Raw genomic sequence first — 20,515 nt, forward strand, 5'->3', positions numbered from 1 at the left:
CTGCAGGTATTTAAGGAAAGACAGGAGTGCCACAGTTCAGTAGAGATTACGGTGTTGGGTCATGGGTTAGGCTTGATCTGAGAGGCCTTTTCCAACCCACTTGATTCTGTGATTCTTGCAGTGAAGGCACTGCAGGGTCAGCATTGGCATTTGAGGTTATTGTTATTATTTCACATGTAAACCATGAGGCGTGCTGCACGCTTTTGTACGTGCATACCCAGATAAAGCTTGCTGCTCCAAAGGGGTAATGAATTCTCACATCAGAAAGAGGGTGCAAAACTCGGGGAGAACCAGGAAGCAGCAAACGAGGAGGATGTTTCCACACCTGTCTACAACAATGTCTCGATTTACATGAGACAGTAACTCTGCAGTTACACACTCTAAACTTCTCATTTCTTGTCAATTAACCTGTGAACACCCTTCTCCCTTCCCCTTTCTGCCTTCTGTGAGGACTAGGAGTTCTACAGCTTTTTGTTAAAAATAATTTCCTCAAAGCTCTCTGGTCTCAATAAAATATGTAAAACACAGATGAAGCTTTACAGAAAATTAATTTTCTCTTGGTTTAATTTTTGTTATTGCTTAACTTTTATTAATTCTCTAGGTATGTCAGAAGTCTGCCTGTTATTTTGAGAAACCATAAATACTAATGTAATATTAAATACAGCCAACACCATTGTTTGAGTATTATCAATAATGTCTTTTTTTCCCATAGTGTGCAGTACTGGCACAAGTAAAACATTAAAATGTGTTTTGGAACAAATATACAGTTTTCCATTAGTATAAGAATACACCAAGCCATCACAAAACAGAGGCAGATACAAGAACAAAATAATACAATGCTTCTTCAGCATCTAGTAAGTACCAAGTAAGTACTTGCACCAAGTAAGACAGGAAAAAATAAAAATAATTGTACAGCTGAATGGACTATGTTGGACTGTGTTTTCTGAAAACATTTCCAGAAGCATAAACTTAATGACTCTTACCCAGTTCAGGTTTCTCAGTTGTCTTTAGAGGCACAGCAGCACTCTGCAGCACACCATTCAACCATTTTATGTCTACAGTGTACTACAGATTTAGGGGTCTCTCCTTTTTCAGCATACTCCTCCTGCACCCAAGCAAAAAAAATCCACCTCAAATCCAAGTTATTTCAACTTTGATTCCACAGTAAGAGGAAAAAGAAGCTGTCTCAGAGATAGTCATTTACAACAGCTGAATATTCTAATTTTGTTATTTTAACACAAAGAATGTTCTGCATTTTGAAAACAAACAGGAAAAAGATGTTTCTATTTTTATTTTCAGAATTCAGAATTTTACTGTTCACCTCCATTAAGTAGGCATTAACACTGTTCCTATATAGAGTAAATGAACTGTAAGAACTCTGGTTCCATCTCTGCCTCTGATAAGAACAGATTTAGATGCATTCCAGAAATTCCTCAGAGTTTCTTTAAAACACAGTGTTTTAATTTTTCTGTGAACTGTTTTTCTTCCTGGGTCCATTCACATAATAACACTCATAAATTTTGTTGCTGCTTTCTTTGTTACCTTAGTTTTACTGCATCTTGCAATCCATGGTATGAAGATGTGAAACCATCAGGATGAGAATTCTCAAATTCTATCCAGATCTCAAAAAAAATGTAAGTTAACACTAAAAAGTTCATTTGCCATCTGGCCCCAGCGTATCTAAGTTACACCAGTATTTGGCTGCAAAGCTGAAGAGCTCTAATTAGAACCACTGAATGCTACCCAGCACCACGAGCAGGAAGTGAATTTAAATCACTTAAAAAAATATATTTTTTCAAAGCAAACTCATCTATAACCATTCAAAATGTTTTTTCACCCTCCTACAAAAGCAGAAGTCATTAATATAGAGACATATACATTCAATCAGAACCAGTACTACTTTAGTTGGAAAAAAGTTTATGTTAAAAGAGCTTGAAGGACAGTGCAAGCCAGCTTTCATTTCATTCTCATACTGGCAGGATAAAAGACAAAAGATACTTTTGCCACCACATCAGTGCCTCTTAGCAAGTGCCTGCTTATATTTCCTGTGGGGAAATATCTCTAAATTTGCAAAACATACCTAACTTCTACTAACTTTGCTGAGCTTCTATGCTCTCTAAATCTGCTATAATCCAGGCACTTATCATCTCAGCACGAGACTGACAGCGCTGACTTTTTATTATTATTCTTAATCTTATAAAGAAAAATATGTGGAGACCTGTTCATAACCCTTATATGGAAAAGGGTTTTTGATTACAAAGGGTTTTTGGTCAGCAGCCACAGGGAATAATTTCCAAGCATTTGTTGTAGGATGAGTTTATACTGCTGAGTGCAGTAGTTCATTCTGCTGATGATTCTTTGTAAAAGAATCAACATTAAGAAAAGTTCAGACTGTCAATGTACAGTATTTAATAATACTGAAGAAAGCAAGTTACCTGTTTTAAAAAGCTGTTTTAACACAGAAAGAATGAGTTTTACAACCTTTCCACGGTACAGTACTTTCAGCTAAATGGAAAAACAACAAGAATATCAAAACCGAGTTATTTATTTAATATAAAAACCACTGTACAAAACTTAAATGTAAAACAAAATAACTCCACTGAGGTAAAATGAACTAGAACAACAAACTTACAGAAAGTAAATATTGCCACATTATCTCTTTTAAGTACCATGTCACTGAGTGCTGCCATTGCTTGTTCCCCTCAGAGTTCCACTTTCAGTCAGGATCCTTATAACATTCGGTATATCAATTCCTTCGTTAAAGGCAAAGAAACAAACAAAGTCAAGAAACAAGCTAAAATTCATAAAATTCATTAAAAAACATATGTTATACTGAAACATTCAGATGCTGAGATGAGTTTTGGATCTTTCCTTATTAAAAGAAAAATACCTTAACAGAGAACAATCAGTATGTGCCTGGAAACTGTAAGCTTTCCTACAATGTACTCATCTCTAATGTTCTTTTTTTAACCTTTATGAGGTTACACACTCTGAGAAGCTTAGAAACATACACAGGAAGCTTCTGAACAGAGAGCAGTAGTTGACTGAAGACGTGGGAAGGTTTAATAGCTGACGCTTATTAGAAAGTTGTAAGCAAAAGAGAGACTATTTCTCTCTGATTCATTATTATTTCTAATAATGTGCAAATACACTTCTTTCAGGAACTGGTAAATAAAAAATTCTTCACTTTGCTATTCAAAAACTAGCATTTCTCCACTTACAGCTCAGAGAAGATTCTAATTTTCTAATAACAATATATTTGGTTTTAGTTTACTGTCTCTCGCCATGCAAATATTACTATGCAAAAACAAGAGAAGAATTTTTAAAAAAGAATCAGCAATTACTAATGCCTCTGTGGGAAAGCAGCTATTCTGAATTACCATTCCTAAACTGGATCCTGCAAAAGTTAGAGGGTGAGAAAAAAGAATTCTCTTCAACCCTCCTTAATACTTCAAAGTTCTTCGACTCATGTAGGTCCTTAATATTTCCCAGAGATGATAAATAATGTTATGTATATGTTCATATATGTGCATGTGTGTGTGTGTACACGTGTATGCAAATTACCTCTGAAAGCTGGATTTGATGCTGCTATTTTGTGTAGGGTGTCAGTAACTTCCTCAGCATTCATGTTTCTTACACTGTTCAAAAACTCAGTCGTGATGTTGTTCTCATATGCTGTTTCCAAAGAGCCAGTTGAAAAGTTCTGGGCTTCATCTTCATTGGCTGGTAAGAACTGCTTAGCTGACCAGCTGCTTGAGTAGTCTAAAGAAGGGAAATACTGTTTGTCAGTAAAAGAGGATTCTGAAGAGCCTTCACCACTTATTTCTCTAAACAGGGCTTTTCAAAGCAAGCATGTCCAGTCTGGCACAGCAACTTTGCTGGTACTGATCACACCTGACTTTGCTGCATTTTCAAACCACCAAGAGTCAGGAATGCTGTCCAGTTACAGAAAATCCTGGAGAAACAAGGGGGGACAGGTAGGTGAAAGCTATTTTATTACACTTACAAAAACAGAATAAAAGTCTCAAATCTCATATATTCAAAGTCACTGCAATTTTTGGTATTACCATTGTAAAAATTAAGGTTTTCAAAAGCTAAACTTTCTAGAAAAAATAGAAAACTGACAAAGTACAGAAAAAAAATCACACAAAATAGCTTCGCTAGCATTCCAGTTATTTTGGCTTTCCAAGCATAGGATTGTACTTCCTATGTTTAAGAAAAACAGCCATTTGTTTCTATCAGAAGAAAATGACCTCCAAGAAATCCAGGATTCTTTGAAAAAATTAATCAGAAATACTGAGCCCAAGTAGCTGAAGTATTCGGGTATTAAAGAGAATTATCCATCCTCTGCCACATATCTTTCTACTAACCTCTTGATCTGACTAAACCTGCAGGAAACATCTCCTCCATCAAGAAGGGAAAAAAATATTGAGGGAAAAAAAAGCCAAAGAGACTTTCAAAGTCTCCTTAGAAACAGGTGCCTTTGAACACAGGACAGTCAGAGTTGGAATTAACTCAATTTCTCCTCAAATCCTACAGTTAAGCAGGAACAATGTGTTTTAATAGTCTTCTCTTTGTAATATTAGTAGAGAATAGGGGGAAAAACCCCAAAACTATTCATTTATGCTACTTGACTCTGGCTTTATTCTACTCTTAAGCACTGCTTTTAGAAAAGCAGAAAGAAAGGCTTACTATCACTTATACAATGTTCAATATTAAGATTAAACCATATTAAAGACTGCAAAGCCAACATTACCAGTGTCAGAGTCCTTAATATCTGCTGAAGTTGGGCCAGGCTGTTCTGTGGAATATTCTAGTTCTGGTTCTCCATTATATCCAGCACCCAAGTGGTCCTATGAGTTAAAAAAAAAAATTTAAATCTCGTCAGGACAGCTTCTTGGAACAATGAACTATTACATTTTTAATGATCACAAACAAAATAAAAGAGCAGTATTTCTGCTACCAAATCTGAAAAATCACATATTTCTTTGCAAATCATAGGGCTAATAACTTCTCTGTACACTATGTCTGAAAAGGCTCTATATTAGGCAATGAAGTGATACTCACTGAGCCTAATTCTCAATTTGTCAGCTCTAAAAAGGAAGCATTTTACACTGAAAATAGACGATTTAGCTAAAAAATTAACAGTTGAAAGATCACAGTTTAGAATACTAACAAGGCCTAATGTAGGAAAACATTTTGGTCTTCCGCACCTTATAGGTTAGAAGTTTTTTCAGTTAGAACTTCATTGTTTTGTAACATGTCGGCAGTCTCAGAGAAGTACTCTAAACACCGCCATGTGTACTGCCTAGGTAAAGCTAAGTCAGTCACAAGTAATAGCAGAGAGGAGAAAAACTGGGTTTCTAATAATGGAGGGAAAATGAGACCTCAGAAAGAACAGTCCAAAGAGTAGGACCAGAAGTTGGATAACAAAAAAAAAAAAATCACATCACTGATGCGTGATTACATGGTGAATAAAGTGAAGCCTGGGAACAGAAACAGGAGTATTATGCAAGTCAGTAGAGATGAGAAAAGCTTAAGTCCAAATTAAAAATGGGCAAAAGTAGTAGAAAAACTTAGATGGAAGGAAATAAGTGACAAGATGATTTTTAGTTTCTATCAACAATAAAAAATAAGCAAGCACTGTTGAACAGAAATTAAAGAGCTGTTAACAGAAAATCTAAAATTTTACCCTATCATCACTACCAAAATTTATGTATTTAGCGAGCAAAACTTACAATACAGTCTCCACAGCATTTTTTGGTTTATTGTATAATCTATAATAATAAAAATGCACAATCACAGGAATCTACAGGTTTGTAGAACAAACCAAAACAAAATCCACATTACTTTGTTTGATGCAGCCTGCTGACGATATTCCACCAGTGCATTTGTGAGAGTCTGTGTAACTTTCAGGATAAATGAAGCATCATCTTCATTCAGTATCTCAAAATTTTGCTGGGAAAAAAAAAAAAAGAAACAAAACAACACACCATAAAAGATTTTTCCTCAAAAAAACGGAAGTATCAAAATTTATAAACAAACCTGCAGGAACCTCATTTTCTCTGTATCTCCACCCTTCTGTCAGACTTGGATGGAATTACAAAGCAAATACAGTTTTTATTTTTAATCCCATAAACTGGGGGAAGGAAGGTAGAATGAAAGAGAAACCTAAGAGAAGGAAGATGCAGCTACCCAACACAATCATTTGAAAAGGAGTAACACAAAAATATGCCTGGAAATATATAGAAGATAATGCTTTTCCGAAGTATTTTGATCTCTTGCCAAGACGCCTTCATACAAATGAATGCGTACACCTTCCCTGAGGCAATATAGTCATAACCTATTTCTCTAGAATGTAGCAAAAAGCCAGAATGCTACTGAATTTAAATGTACATGCTGCATTGCCTTACATTAACCTTCTTTTTCCCTAAAAGTCTAAGGAAAAGCAGTCTTGAAGCTGTGATGTTTTACTAGAGAAGTAAGTTCTAGCAACAACAGCACTCACAGAAAGGGCTACATTTGTCATCCTCTTGTCTATACCAAGAAAGCTGCTGAAAAAACTTTCCTGGGGACAAAGCAAAGAACTCCAGGTGTGTCATAACAGCTCAAAGTCTTCTGGATTAGAAACAAACACCTTTAAACACACCAGACAGACAATGGAAAATAAGTAACAGAAACTTTGCATTAAATTCTTATGAAACAGCGTAACAGGGACTGTATTATATTTTTACCACTAATAGTATTTCTATCTCCTGGTTTGCACAAGTTATATTTAAGGAAGATCTTGTCAAAAGCTAGCTGGATAAAGAAGAGTAAATTGTGGCAAGGATATCTTTGCTAGGAGGTAATAAAAGAATATAGTATGGAAAATTATTGTACAGCTTTACAGAATACAAACAGCAAGTGCAATAAAGATACCTGTAAAATTACTTTTCACCATATAGCAAACCTTTGAATCCAAGAACAATAAAAACACAATGCAGCTTTTGAAAAAATTACTGTAGATGGAAAAATAAAGGATTTTCACACTTTCCAAAACAACACTGTTCCAATTACATTCCCAAGAGTCCTCTTTTCTTCTCAGAGGACAATCATACTAAGAAAGAAGATGTCTTAAAACAAATTCAAGTTTTATTAACAAGGCATAATCTCTATACCTAATAATTCCCTTTAAAAAAAGAGGGCAAAACCATTTTATGATAGTCAATAGTGCCTAAATTACCATGCAGTAGATCAGTCAAGCAACTATCAGTAAAGATTTCCATTGAGTTTTTCAGTGCTTTTATGGAAATCACCATTTCTGTATGCAAGATCACAGTTGTTGTTGATACATCCAACAACTGAAAACTGACAGTTTTTCGCTGTTAGTGATTGTATCACTGCTGTGCATGTGTACCTAATAGACATTTTCAACAACTGGACAGAATTCCAGTGTACTGACACTTACTTTAGAGAGGCAGATTTTGCAGTTATGGCAGTCTGGGCCATAGTGGTGGGGAAGCGCTGTTTTAAATACACAACTTGCATTTTATTTCTTAAAAATCCCTTGTTACCTTTCTACATATCTCTGATATATGTCTTCATTCTGCTTCTTTCCGTTACTGAATTGCATCTTTCCAAATTCCTCATATGAAAATTATAGACCAGTTATAGAAACAAAGGAGAAATAAAGTTCAAGAAGGTCATATTACCTCAACATGTAGTTAAGGAGTGAAGCTAAGATATAGTTGAAAAAAAATGAATTTTCAATGCAAGTAATTCCTCTGACAATAAACCAATATTTTGGCAAAAGCAATGTCTAGAAACTTGAAAATTAATAGACACATTATAAATTCAGTGACATTCATTTTATTCTGAATCCTGCCTTCTGGCAAAATGGTAATCTGTTATATTACAAGACTGCCTACATTCTGCCTTTCATTACTTGCTACATTTTAGACTTAGCAAACCAGTAATTTTATTTCTTAATTTTTCTTCCGAAAATTATCTTGCAAAGTAGGATTTAACACTCACCAAATAACCCAACAGTTCTTCTTGACTAGTGAATTCTTCAGGATCTGCTGTAAATTCTTGCTGTTTAACATAAAAAGAAAGAAATCCTTAGATCTGTTATATGCAGTAAATACAAATAAACAAAAACAATTATGGTTACTCTAAAAATTCAAATTGTTTGTGCTGTTATGAAATGTGTACATAGGTTTTCATAATAAAGTAGAAAAAAACCTTGTTGTTAATAGTTTTACCTTATGAACTTTGTAGCTAATTTATTGGGAATAATATTGAGTAAGCAAACACCATTGCCAATCATATATTAATTATTCCCCCAACTATTTGGAAAGTGAAGTAACCCATTAACAGAAAAAGATTCACCTGAGCTTCCTTGTTTTCTTCCTCTGATTGTTCATTGGTCTCACACCTTAAAATGGAATAAATAAAACATTCAGTTGGCTGATCCAGCAAAAATGTGTAGCCAGCCAATAACTGATAATCAGTTTAAATTCCTGACACACTACTACTACAGTAGCTCTGACACACTCTGAAAGAAAGGTCACATATTATTTCCTCAAAGAAATCCTAGTCATACCAGATCATCATAAAAATTATTTATGCAGTGTGGGTTTGTTTTAGTGTGATTATCTAGCACATAAGCTTTAAAACCCAGAGTTAATAAAAAAGCTTGAGATTGGTGGTAATAGCTGTAAGATTTTTGTACACATTGCAGCAAGACAAGGCTCCTAATTACAGTTGGATTTTTATCAGCACTTTACAAACTAGCCTTTAAAAAATTAAGTTATAAAAAATTAGTGGTTTACAATGCAGTTACCAAATAATGGGCATAAAAATATTCATATGGCAAAACATTCCTGTGCCATATTTGTGCTGTTCTGCCATTACAACTACTATAGATACATTCCATCCCTCTGCAAGCCCAGGAACCAGGGCTGAGAGTGGCTGGGTGTTTCTTAAATTAACCAAAATCATATGACTGCCAAGCCTAAGCCCTCTTCTGCCTTGAAATGTTTCTTAGGAATCAAAAGTTTAGTAAAAACAGATGATGATAAAATAATTTACATCTTCAGATGACTGTTTGTTCAGAAACTTAACTACAAAGAAATGAGGAGTCATGGAAATTCTCAGACAGGCATTGCAAAATCTTTAAGTGGAAACAAGCTGTCAGTGAGGATCTGATCTTAGTTCTTTTAAGACACTATATATTGAGTTCATATCTTCTCAGTAGTCTCACAAAAATAAATAAATAAATAAATAAATAAATAAATAAATAAATAAATAAATAAATAGTAAAGGAACAAGCTGAAGCCCTAATTTAGTAACTAACTTCCAAGTCAGTCTCTCACTGAAATACCTGGCTGTTTATAGTCACCCAGAATCCATCTAAGCCAGAAAAGAAAAACATTAAGTGATATTCCAAAGGAAGCTGTTCTTAAAAATTTAAAGTACAAGACTGCACAATGAAGATCAGTACCAGGCAGAAGTAGTCCTCAGCATCTCCAGATGTGGAGAGCTGAGCTTTTATCCATTTCCTACTCTTCATGTTTTCACAAACTGGTTCCGATTCAGAACTATTAGTTATTTGAAAGCCAATAAGATTCATAAACCTGGACTTGAATCTGGTTTCAACTCATTGTTTTCCATAATGACTGTTCCACAGAGAGGCAAGTCTGAAAAAATGTACTTCAGGAACATGAAAATTTCTCCTTTAACAATAAACAAGCAAAAAGTGTTAGCCCCCCATGCCTGGTTTAAAGTTAAAACACATTCCATGGGAACGCCATCAAGAAAAAACCAAGTAACTAAATAATTGGAACAAAAATCCTGTGTCTGGGTTGATGCCTGTATATCCCTTACCAATTGCCCTCCTGTGGGCTCATGGTGCTGCAGGAAGATGGCCAATGCTGGAGATGTCCTCCTCACACAGTTACTCAACTCACAACTCTGTTACTAGTAAGATGCTCACAAGCAGCAAGCACAGTTTCACCATTTAGAAACACTTATTGTTCCTCCACAAAATCATTTGTAAAGGAGACACCCCAACTGTTTCAACTACTACTGATTGTCTTTCCCTTCCAAAATCAGTTCACATAGCACTTTAACTATCTGACACGAACCTGTAACAGAGGCAGTTTTAAACCATGAGGAGACATACTTTTGGAACATTTTGAGCAGCACATGACAACTATACCTTAAGGATAATAGGTAAATACAAGAGCCAGCTGCATCCAGAGCAAAGTCTGAGGTCACTTTACATACACCAGGTTTTCTGTCGATTACAGAAGTTTACAGCTGAGCACAATTTCAGAAGATATGGATTTCACTATGCAAATCCAATAAAGACAATTGTGATGCACATTTTCCTTTAAGTTAGTTTAAATGGGTTTGAAGGTGGTGATTTTTTTTCTTTTACCATTCTGAGTTGTTGCCTTTGCTGCTTTCAATAGCATTATTAGGTTCAACTATTTCATCTGGTTTTGCCTGTTCTTTCTGCCTTTCTTCATTCTCCTCCTGAACATTATTTTCATCTAAAACAATAAAAAAGTATATTAAGTGATGTTTTTCCAGTGTTTTAATTTAAAAAATATTCTAAGCAAAGAATACTTCTAAAGACAACATCCATAAAACCTAAAGGTGGAAGTAATGTAGCTTTTGAAGAAGTAAAATAAAAATTGAATGTAAAAGAATCAGTAGAAGTAGAACGTTTTCTTCACAAACACTGGGATTATTCCTTCCTTTGCCACAGACCCCAAAGCCACCCACACAACTGTGCAAATTCACCTTTATAACTCAGCTGTGGAAGCCATGAACAGGCACATGCAGTAGTAAATAACTCATGCACTGATGAAATTTTTTTAAAAAACCAATAAAAGAAATAATTTCTCCTCTTACCTTGCATAGGCTCTGTCAGTTTCCCATCTTTATTATCTGTTTTTTCTGCATTACTAAGGGGTGCATCCACATGCTGAACTTTAGCTTTTGAAGGGCTGTCCAGTGCACTGAGAGCTAAACAAACATGCTTGAAATGTAGCACAATGGACATTATCTTGATAGAGGGTGGTTCTACTACTGCACTTCAATTTCACCTAGCTCTGTTTCTATGCAATAGTACTTACAAACATCAAGAATAATTTTATAAGCACTATTATGTGATACCATATTAAATGCGAACTATAAATCGGCAACAAAGTTTAAAGTATTTTATAGCCTGGTTGTAATTACATGCTTGCATCTCCTAAAATATGTAAATACTATAAATGTAGTAGAATGCTACAAAGTCACATGCAAAATAAAACACATTAACCAACAGGTTACAGTCAAGAAATCTAATTTGAATAGGGCTCAGCTTATTTCAGACCACTTTTTTAGATTCAAAATGGCTATTTTTTCTCTTTGGAGTAAAACACTGCTAATTCAGATGATCTCATTACTTCTACTGAGTTATTTTAAGGTACTGCTTACATGCTAATATACATTAAAATTACGTACCTTAGTTTTAATTCAAGCCTTTATTTCCCAGGTAATGCAAATCATAGCAAAGTTTAGCAATTTCCTCAAGTGGCATTCAGTCATACTGTCTGTCCACCTGGATAACACTGTACTACAATGAGTTTTAAAACATTAACTGAGTGGAGAAATCTCAGAGATACCACATTCCTACAATTTGCTGAGTATCAATGGCTAGTAAAACAAAAAGTGTTCTTTCAGAGATAAGATCTATAGCTGTGCTTTAAGAATTGTGTGGATTTCAGTACTGTAAATTAACTACTAGCATAGAGCCCCAACCTGCTCCTTTTGTCCAGTTCACCAAAATGCTGGTGAGTATCTAGCACTGCAGAGACTACCCTGGTCTGATTTATAAAGGGCCAAATTAGTAGTGGACAATTTGCACCTCATTGATCACACTTACATTCTTGCCATTTCCTTCTCATTTTTGGAACACCTATAACAACCTAAAAATAAAACTTATGTTAGTTATTTTGTGGATATAATTATTTCATAGATATTTCATCAGCATTAATTTTATTTTTTTTTAGGAATATATGACCAGTACCGTAAAACACATGTGTGTAAATCCCTCAATGGACATTCAAAAAGTCAATAAGTTAGTTACCTGGACATTTATTTACCACAAATTAATTTCTTCTAGAGTTTAGAAAAAAAAAGAAAATTAAACAGCTGGTTTCAGAAGATATAGCAGTAAAATTAAACCAGGTTACACACACTTTCTTTAAAAGTTCCTTACATCAAGAATGGATTGCTATGGAGGTAATAAACTACCCAGAAAAACAAAAAGGTCTACAAAATACAGATGGAAGGAAATATTTCCATATCCATGAACATAAATCTCAAGTAAAATAAACAATATCAAGTCAAGAAGAAATTCAAGTAAGTCAAATTCAAATGTTGCCACCAACAGTCAGTTGCTTTTCTTTTAAAGCAGAAGTTAAAAATGAAGGGCATACAGAATAGATTTGATAATCTGAAATCTATCCCTTCTACAGCATTCATTCTTGACTTGATCTTCCAATATTTCCATACTTGTTTTTTATCAGAAAAGGGTAGGATCAGAGCAGGCTCTAATCCTTGAACCTAAGTGTCATAGTATCACGCAAAATGGGCAGGACACCGCCCGCTTTAACATAGGAACCTTGGGAGCTGCACTTTGGAAGGAGACATCCTTCCAAATGCACATTATGTAGCATTAGCTAGGGATCCTGTCAAGAAACACTGCTTAACAAGCAGGTTGCTGACAGAAACTGAACTTGATGGAGAAAACAAATTTAACGTGTACCATGAAGAACAGTGAGCACCTCAATAAGCTTGTCATGAACCGGCTGGTGGTAAGGTGCACCTCAAGAAGAAACTCCACCAATATCTTGTCCACATAAAAGTATTATAAATACTGCTGCAGTGTAAGTAAGTATCAACAGAGAGCAATATGAAGATATCTCCACATGAATGTGTTTCTAAGGGTGCAGCTCCCTAAGAATTTATGTTTATGGCACTTCTGTGATGCCACAGCACTGCTGATTATCTCATGTCAACCTGCAAATTCCATCTGTACTATGAGAAATTTTACCTGGCTTCCTTGAGAATTGCCACAAGCTGCTTACAAAGCAGAAACTACTCAGAAAAGTTATAAAGGCAGTTTCCTAGCAACAAAAAACCAACTTATTTTACACACACACAGAGAACTGAGAATTGATTAAGTATTAGAATATATATTTTGCATTATTTGTGCACTCAGATAGAGAAATTCTGTCCAGAATAATCCCGGAAGAATTACCAAAATGACAAAAAGCACCTATAAAGAAGGTTAAAAAAGCAAGATTTGCCCATGCTTCAAAGCAAATCTGCCCACCATAATGGAAATTACTTTTTTTTTTCCTTTACTAAATATAAAGCCTCTGAAATTCTTAAGAGAAATGTACCTGTATTTGTTTTCTTCCTTCTTTCTTCTCAATTGTTAATCCAATTTCCTTAACTCTTTTGTTTAGTTCAGAGCCTTTACCCTTAAATTCATCAGATTTCGCTATCTCTGGATAATGTTGTCTCTAGAAAATAAATGCAAGTCCTTAAGTCACACAACTCCTTCCAGATCTAGCACAGTTAATAATCACAGATAATAATTTATCTCACAGGAGATAAATCAACTTCTACATATACAGAACAGAACTTATTAAAATAGTTATGCACAGAATAATTTAAGGAATTGAAGCCAAATCTTCAGCTCAAATCAGGGCTGACATTGAATGCTGAACTGGTTGTGTCGGGCTTTGCCTGCGTGGATTTAAAAACCTCTGGAGAGAGAGATTTTCCCCTTTCTCTGGACAACCTGCTCCAATGCTTGACTGCCCTCACAGCAAAAAGCTTCTTTATGTCATACAGGAAAATCCCCTGCTTGAATTTATGTTCCTGCCAAGAAGCTCCAAAAAGGGTCTGGTTCTGCCTTCTTAATAACCTCCTCTGAAGTACCAGAGGCTTACTGTTAGATCCCTCTGATGCTTTTTCTTCTCCAGCCAGAAGAAACCCAATTACCTCAACTTCTCTTCATAGTACGAGTGTGCTTCAGCCCCTGACTATTTTGGCAGCTCTCCACTGGACTAGCTCAATTTCATAAATAGCCTCCTTTCTGCACAAGCACAAAACTGAACACAATACCCTAGATATGGCCTAGCAAGGATCAAGAACAGGGGAATAATCACTTCCTTTGATCTACTGGCTGTACCCTTGTTAGTAGAGCTCAGCTTGCTGCTAGCCTTCACTGACACCAAGCTACACTACTTATCTTGAGCTTGTTATCCACCAGGACCACCAGGCTCCTTTTTCAGCAGAGCAAATTCCAGTCATTTAGTCTCCTGACTCTTCTGCTACCTAGGGTAATCCAGCTCAAGTACACAACTTAAAAGTTATCCTTCATGACTTATTATGTTTTTATAGTATTTAAGAATTTAGCAGAGATGCAGTTAACAAGTGTAAGATTCAGAACTGCAGCAAACAGTTCCATGTAAGCAAGAAATGCAATAGCTGAGAACATCAAAACTCAGCATGTTCATCTGAATGAATGACCAGAAACAGCATGGTGTTTATGAAAGACATCACTGCAGATCCACAGCAGCACACCCAACATTAGGCCTAAAGCTGCCCCAAAATACCAAGTGAACTCAGCTGTCTATGACTTTAAGATGTGTTCAACATAATACCAATTTTGAGAGACTTTTATGGGGAGCAGCAAAATACTTTTCAGAACATAGCTTTCTCAGTTTTGTTAAAGCCCATCCTAAGCCAACATACCCCCAAACATTCAGAGACTGGAGAGCCTCATTTCTCTGAACATATTGAAAATGATAACATGTTTGAATGTTTGTGAACTGACATGAATCTCAAGACCTTTGTCATAAAATAAGCAACAGAACAGACATTTCTTGTCCAGCCTCAAAACAGAACAGGAATTGGGTTTCCCCCCACTGATTCCAAGTCACAGTATCTAATAATCTAATATGTATCACATTCTCTAATATACATCATGTTCATTTACAAATACGTTCCTTTCAATGCATCTGAAAGATGGAATAGTTTCTTCATTGATAGATAGTGTTCTCTTACATAAAATACAAAAATCAGTCAAACATCTATCTCTAGTCCATTTTAGCTATAGATTTCGTTACTGGTTGACAAAAACAGAATAAACTAAACTCAGTATCAAGCAATGGACAGATATACACATTACTGATGAGAAGAATTTTAAGTCTATTCATCACAGCTGCACAACTGCAATACCAAGATTCTCACAGAAGCTTATGTAAAACCGTAATTTCGATTTTTTTAAAAATCAAAATATGACTAACAAATGCCCTCCTTAAATCATTACATTAAAACAAACAAACAAAACAACTTACCAAGTATGCCAGTCTGTGCTTGGAACCACAAACATGCATGAACATGTTACTCAGTGCTGTTTTACAGTAACATAGTTGACATTCATAGAGAAAAGGAACATTGTCTTTTGTTCGATATTCTGTTATGTAATTAAGTCCTGTATTGAAAAAAACAAACAACTAATTTAGGAAATTTTATGTTTGCTGAAAAAATCATCAGTGCTGGCTGCAAAAGAACTGATCTTAAAGCGCTGACATATACGGAAAGAATACTACTGCATGTCAAATACATCAATGAAGACTTCTGGAACCATCAGATATTTTATAAATCCTTTGGGTGTCTAGACTTTTTGATCACCAAAGGTATAAAACTGGTGTTTTTAGGACGTCTTATGCTTATTACATAGGACTCAACAATTTTTTTAAAAAATCTTAAAAAGTAATAGCAACAATTATTTAACTAATTAGAAGAGAATGTATTTTAATATAAGTCTCTAGTTGTTTTTTCTGTCAACTCCTATCTCCCCTCCACTAGATGGGTAGTTAAATTGCAAAGAGCCACACTGATCTCTTAAGGTCAAGTTCATGTCTGTCATATCACTTTAGATTGTGTCAGGAGAATATTGTCAACATGAAGTATCAAATCAAATATGTTTCAGGTGAAATCCAATGATTTTGTCACTAGAATCTGTCACTTCCATACCATACTACTGGATACTCAGTACAACCATAAGAAGATTTTGTAACCCATTACCTAATTTTACATTTTAAAAAACTGGTCTGTACTCTTTAAAAGTAAATACCACAAAACCAAACAATTCCAGTATTAAAAGCCCTCACCAAGTGCAGGTTCTGAATCTTTACATGCATTAAGCTGGTCTTCCAATGTCTGTCCATGAAACTTCTCGGGCTCAAGTGGCACTGTAAGAAATTCACATACAAGTGAATCCCTTCTCATACATGGTCCCATGGTGGGGGGGAGGTCTGGGGGGAGATGTTAAACATTCTTACCAAAATCAGGAATTTTCACAGGTGTTTTCAGTTTCTTTCCTAAGCAACCTTCTGTTTTAACTAAAAAAAAACCAACAAAGAAGAAAACCAAAGAAAACAAAACAATTCCACAGAAGTGGAAATAAAATTGTTAGTATAAAAAATAATTTGGTAAAATAACTGACTAACTACTCGAAAAAAACTCTGAGCTTCTGTTGACATGAGAAAACTAAGCTATGTTTAAGTTGTTTTGAATGTGCTAAGAGATGTTTTTCACAGATTCACAGACTGTTCAGAGTTGGAAGGGACCCACAAGGATCATCGAGTCCCATACAAGGACTGAACCCATGACCCTGGTGTCATTAGCACCATGCTCTAGAAGATGCACCAAAAACATTCACACTAAACAACAACAAAGTTATTTCATGTCAGGCAATTCAATGAAACAGGCAGAGAGGAAGATCCATCAAGTCCAATGTCTCTAAACATTTGAGGGCATCCAGGAATTTCAGGACATTTATTTCAGCAAGCATACAGCTGCTAAATATTTCATCACTTTAATTTCCATTACAGTCCAAACAAAAATTCTCAGATCAGGTAGGTCCAATGACTATGTCTGACTTGAACAACAACTTTCAAACCAAATTCTAGGAGCAGTGAACTGTAGAAACCTGAAAAGACATTTTGGTGCATCATGAAACCAAGTGAGGAGAGCAATTGCAAATGTTGTTAGACCTTCACTCTTTCTGGAACTAGACCAGTACATCAAGACCCAGAGGAGGTTTAACAATTTATTAAGCCTATTAAAAGTATTAAAAATATCTTAATTAGTTGAAGCAAATTAACCCCTTTTCCAAAAAGAAATATAAAGTATATACAGTATTTCTACATGCTTTAAGAAGCATAGATTTTTAAATTATATTTTAGGTTTTGAAGGTCTCTAACATCTTGAATTCTTTAGGGTTTCTCAAAAATTTAATGTAGGTGATTTTTAGGCTTCTAGCTAGCACTTGTTAATCAACTTTGAGTACCTCTTGCTCACATTACTGATTGATTAGGCAGTTATATCATTAAAAAACACAAGACAGGTCTTAAAGCACAAGTCTTGAGAAAGTCTTTTTCTCATTTGTTTCATAAACAACTACAATGGGGTGGGGAGAAAGATGTGGGTACAGGACACAACAGGAAGCAAAAAATCTTGCACTTACTCATGCCATGAGTTTTCATTACTTCTTCAATCTAAATTACCAAGTTATCAACCAAAAAAAAAAAAAGGCACTCAAGATTCAAAAAACAACAATGCAAAGCTTTCATTATATATAACTTAGATTAATAAGAAGAGCACAGACTATCTTAGGTAAACAATTACATGAAAATTAAACAAGGAAAACGTCCCTTTTTCTTCTGGAGATTGTCTATGATTTAAGTAATTTCATTTTCCCTTTATTAACAGCCATGTATTCTCATGTACTCTCTTTACTAGACATAAAGTTGCAACTTTTTCTGACAGGACTAATGTACAAAACCACTTTCTACTTTATCACCGTAGAGAAGACAGTAAATTAGCAAAACTAGTTAAATATCTGAAATTCTATGTTTCACCACCACAATAAAAACTAGATTTCAAACCCCACAATCCATTGCTAAATAAATTGGTAAAATCTGACCAAAAGTCCATTCAAAAACTGATCTTACCGTCCTGTGTTTTGCCCCAAGGAAATGAGCCTGCAAGTTTAATGCAGAAGAACACCAGACTTTGCATATCTAGATTAAAGAGAAGTATTTCTAGCATTGGACACAGACCAAGAGAAATAAAATACCGCTTATATCAAAACAGATCTACTATCAAATTGTTGGTATAGCTTAAGTTCTACAAAAGTACTACTACTTCAAAGACAAACTAGAGCAGTCTCCTGAAACTGAATTTATAAGGCTCCAAGACCTCCAAAACACAGTGGAATGAACCAGATTCCATATCACAGAAGAATTTCAGATGCTCCAGAACTCTGCAGCTGTCTCATAACACTGTCTGCGTGGGCATGTGTGGATAAGTGAAGACAGATCCAAGACCTTCCTCACACACTCCAGAGAAAGGGTGAGCCACAGGCAGGGCGTAATTGTGACAAGGCATGACACCTGCCAGAGGTGGCCAGCTCCCCTCAGCGCTGCATCCACACTAACACACTCACTCTGATCAGCTCAGGGCCTGCCTCGCTCCCTTCCCTTGGGAAACTTCCCTATCACAGCTGGTTTATGCCTGGGCCAGCTCAGAACTGGAGCATATTAGGTTTTAAAATCCACGTGAATGAACAGCAGCAGCCCAAATATTTTCTTCTCCTCTTAACATCCCAGTATGCTTTAAAAAAAACAGCAATAAACCTGACAACTAGGGAAATCAGGATTTTTTGTTCTGAACAGGATCTACACTTAATCACCCACTAAACTGAATGCCTTTATTTAGAAACATAATATTATTCACTTTAACAAGCCATTCTTAACACACAGCCAAGTCAAACATGACAAAGTCACCAAAATAAGTTCAGGCCCAATGCTATTTATCAAGCTTGCTCAAGAGAATAAAAAAAAAGAACGTTCACATTTGATTTAGGACAACTTTTTAAGTGAATACTTACATTGCAGTAAAAGGGGTTTATTTGCTTCTTTATTTCACTTTCAGGGTCCATATTCAATCTTCAGATGATAAAACACTCTATGAAAATTGCAGAAAGATTGCAAACTGTTGTTTGAGCTTCACAAAATTATTTACATTTTTGTTCCGTCTATACAAGGGTTGGGCACTTTCCAGCTTTATTTTGCCCCTCGCCTTGAGTTATATTCAACCTTCAAATTCCCAGGCTAATGATCCTATTTTCAACTCGAGAGCAAAACTACAGCACGGAAAGAAACAATTGTTCTCCGCGAGCTTCCCTCGGGAAACATTAACGTCACCAAAAGATTACGCAGAACAAAAACTAATGAAACAAAAACTAATCCGGAGCATTTCAAGCTTCCCCCTTCTTTCCTGGGACAGGACTGCGCGCATGGCCTGGCACAGATGACATCGGGAACTACCAGCACGCAGTGCCCGGGGGGCGCCTGGGGAACAGGAGGCACACGGCGGGGCTCGGGAGGAAAGACACGCTCCCACCCGGACCGCGGCGGCGAAGGAAGGGGGGAGGAAGCAAAGGAAGGAGAGAGGGAATGGAGCGAAGAAAGGGAAGCAGGGAGGCCCCGAAGCTCCAAACCCCTCGCCAAGAGCGGCGCAGGCGGGAGGGCGCCCTTCCCGGCACTTCCAGCCCCGGCGGGGAGGACACAGGCACTGCTCCCGCCGGAGCCGGCAGACCGCCGGGCCGCCGCTGCCCACAACTAACCGGGCAGGGTCCAGAGCCCGGAGGAGCTGAGGGCGCTCCCCGCTGCCGCACCGGCACCTGCCACCGACCCGCTCGCGGGAGGGAACTGCGCCACGCCGGGCGCGAGGAGGCACGGAGGGGTGGCGGGAGCCCGGCGGGGCCGGGCACGGCACCGCGCGGGGCCGCGGGCCGGGAGCTCGGCGCCGGCGGGCGGGAACGGGAACGGGAACGGGAACCGGAACGGGGCGGCCGCGGCAGCCCCCGGCCCTTCCCGCGGCCGCCGCTGGGGGCGCTGGCGCGCAGGCGCGTGGGCCGCCGGGCGCTGTCGGAGGTAAAGCCCGAGCTGGGTCCGCGGCCACCGTACCGGGCCGGGAATTCCCTTTCCCGCTCCGGGGCCCCGGGATCGGGATGCGGATGGGTACGCCGCGCTAGGGACGTGCCTCCTGGGAGCTCCGCCCGTGCCCGGTGCAGGCGGGGCTGCCCACCCCCTTCCTGGCGGCCGCCGGGTGTTCGCACGCCGCTCCCCACGACACACACATACGCGCACACATACACACCCGCATTTCCCCGCGGCCGCCTCCCCGCAGCGCCGCCGCGGGGTGGCCCGGGCCGGGTGTCCCCGCGGCACACGGCGGTGTCCCCCGCGGGAGAGGCCGGCGCCGCGCCGCCCGTGCTGCGGCGGGCGGGAATCCAGCGCGGGGTTTGCGGGGAGCTGGAGGGAGCGGTGGCGGCGGCGGCCTGCGGGCGGGGAGGTGAGGGAGGCGGGGAACGAGGGAGGGA

General features: G+C 37.7%; 1 protein-coding gene across 4 annotated transcripts; it reads right to left on the minus strand.

The window, feature by feature from the left end:
• Positions 1-711: 711 nt before the first annotated feature.
• On the minus strand, positions 712-20,360 carry LOC311162209 (uncharacterized protein). 4 transcript variants are annotated; one of them, XR_014616695.1, is made up of 19 exons: positions 19,757-20,360; positions 19,019-19,095; positions 18,081-18,149; positions 17,594-17,624; positions 16,407-16,466; positions 16,236-16,316; positions 15,417-15,553; positions 13,449-13,571; positions 11,924-11,966; positions 10,906-11,019; positions 10,427-10,541; positions 8,374-8,419; positions 8,017-8,076; positions 5,851-5,958; positions 4,757-4,853; positions 3,565-3,762; positions 2,633-2,753; positions 2,436-2,505; positions 712-1,105 (listed from the first exon to the last, which is right to left on the minus strand). XR_014616695.1 is itself a non-coding variant. In XM_084220433.1 (18 exons), the coding sequence occupies exons 2-17, from the start codon at positions 19,067-19,069 to the stop codon at positions 2,674-2,676; spliced, it is 1,413 nt and encodes a 470-aa protein (XP_084076559.1). In that variant the 5' UTR covers positions 19,070-19,095; positions 19,757-20,360; the 3' UTR covers positions 712-1,105; positions 2,633-2,673. The 4 variants fall into 4 exon arrangements, 3 of the variants coding, with proteins under 3 accessions (XP_084076559.1, XP_084076558.1, XP_084076557.1); XM_084220433.1 differs by lacking the exon at positions 2,436-2,505; XM_084220432.1 differs by having other exon boundaries at positions 712-2,505.
• Between the last annotated feature and the right edge of the window lie 155 nt (positions 20,361-20,515).

Source organism: Fringilla coelebs (genome assembly GCF_963513975.1).
Source record: "Fringilla coelebs genome assembly, chromosome: 1".
Taxonomy (NCBI): Eukaryota; Metazoa; Chordata; class Aves; order Passeriformes; family Fringillidae; genus Fringilla; species Fringilla coelebs.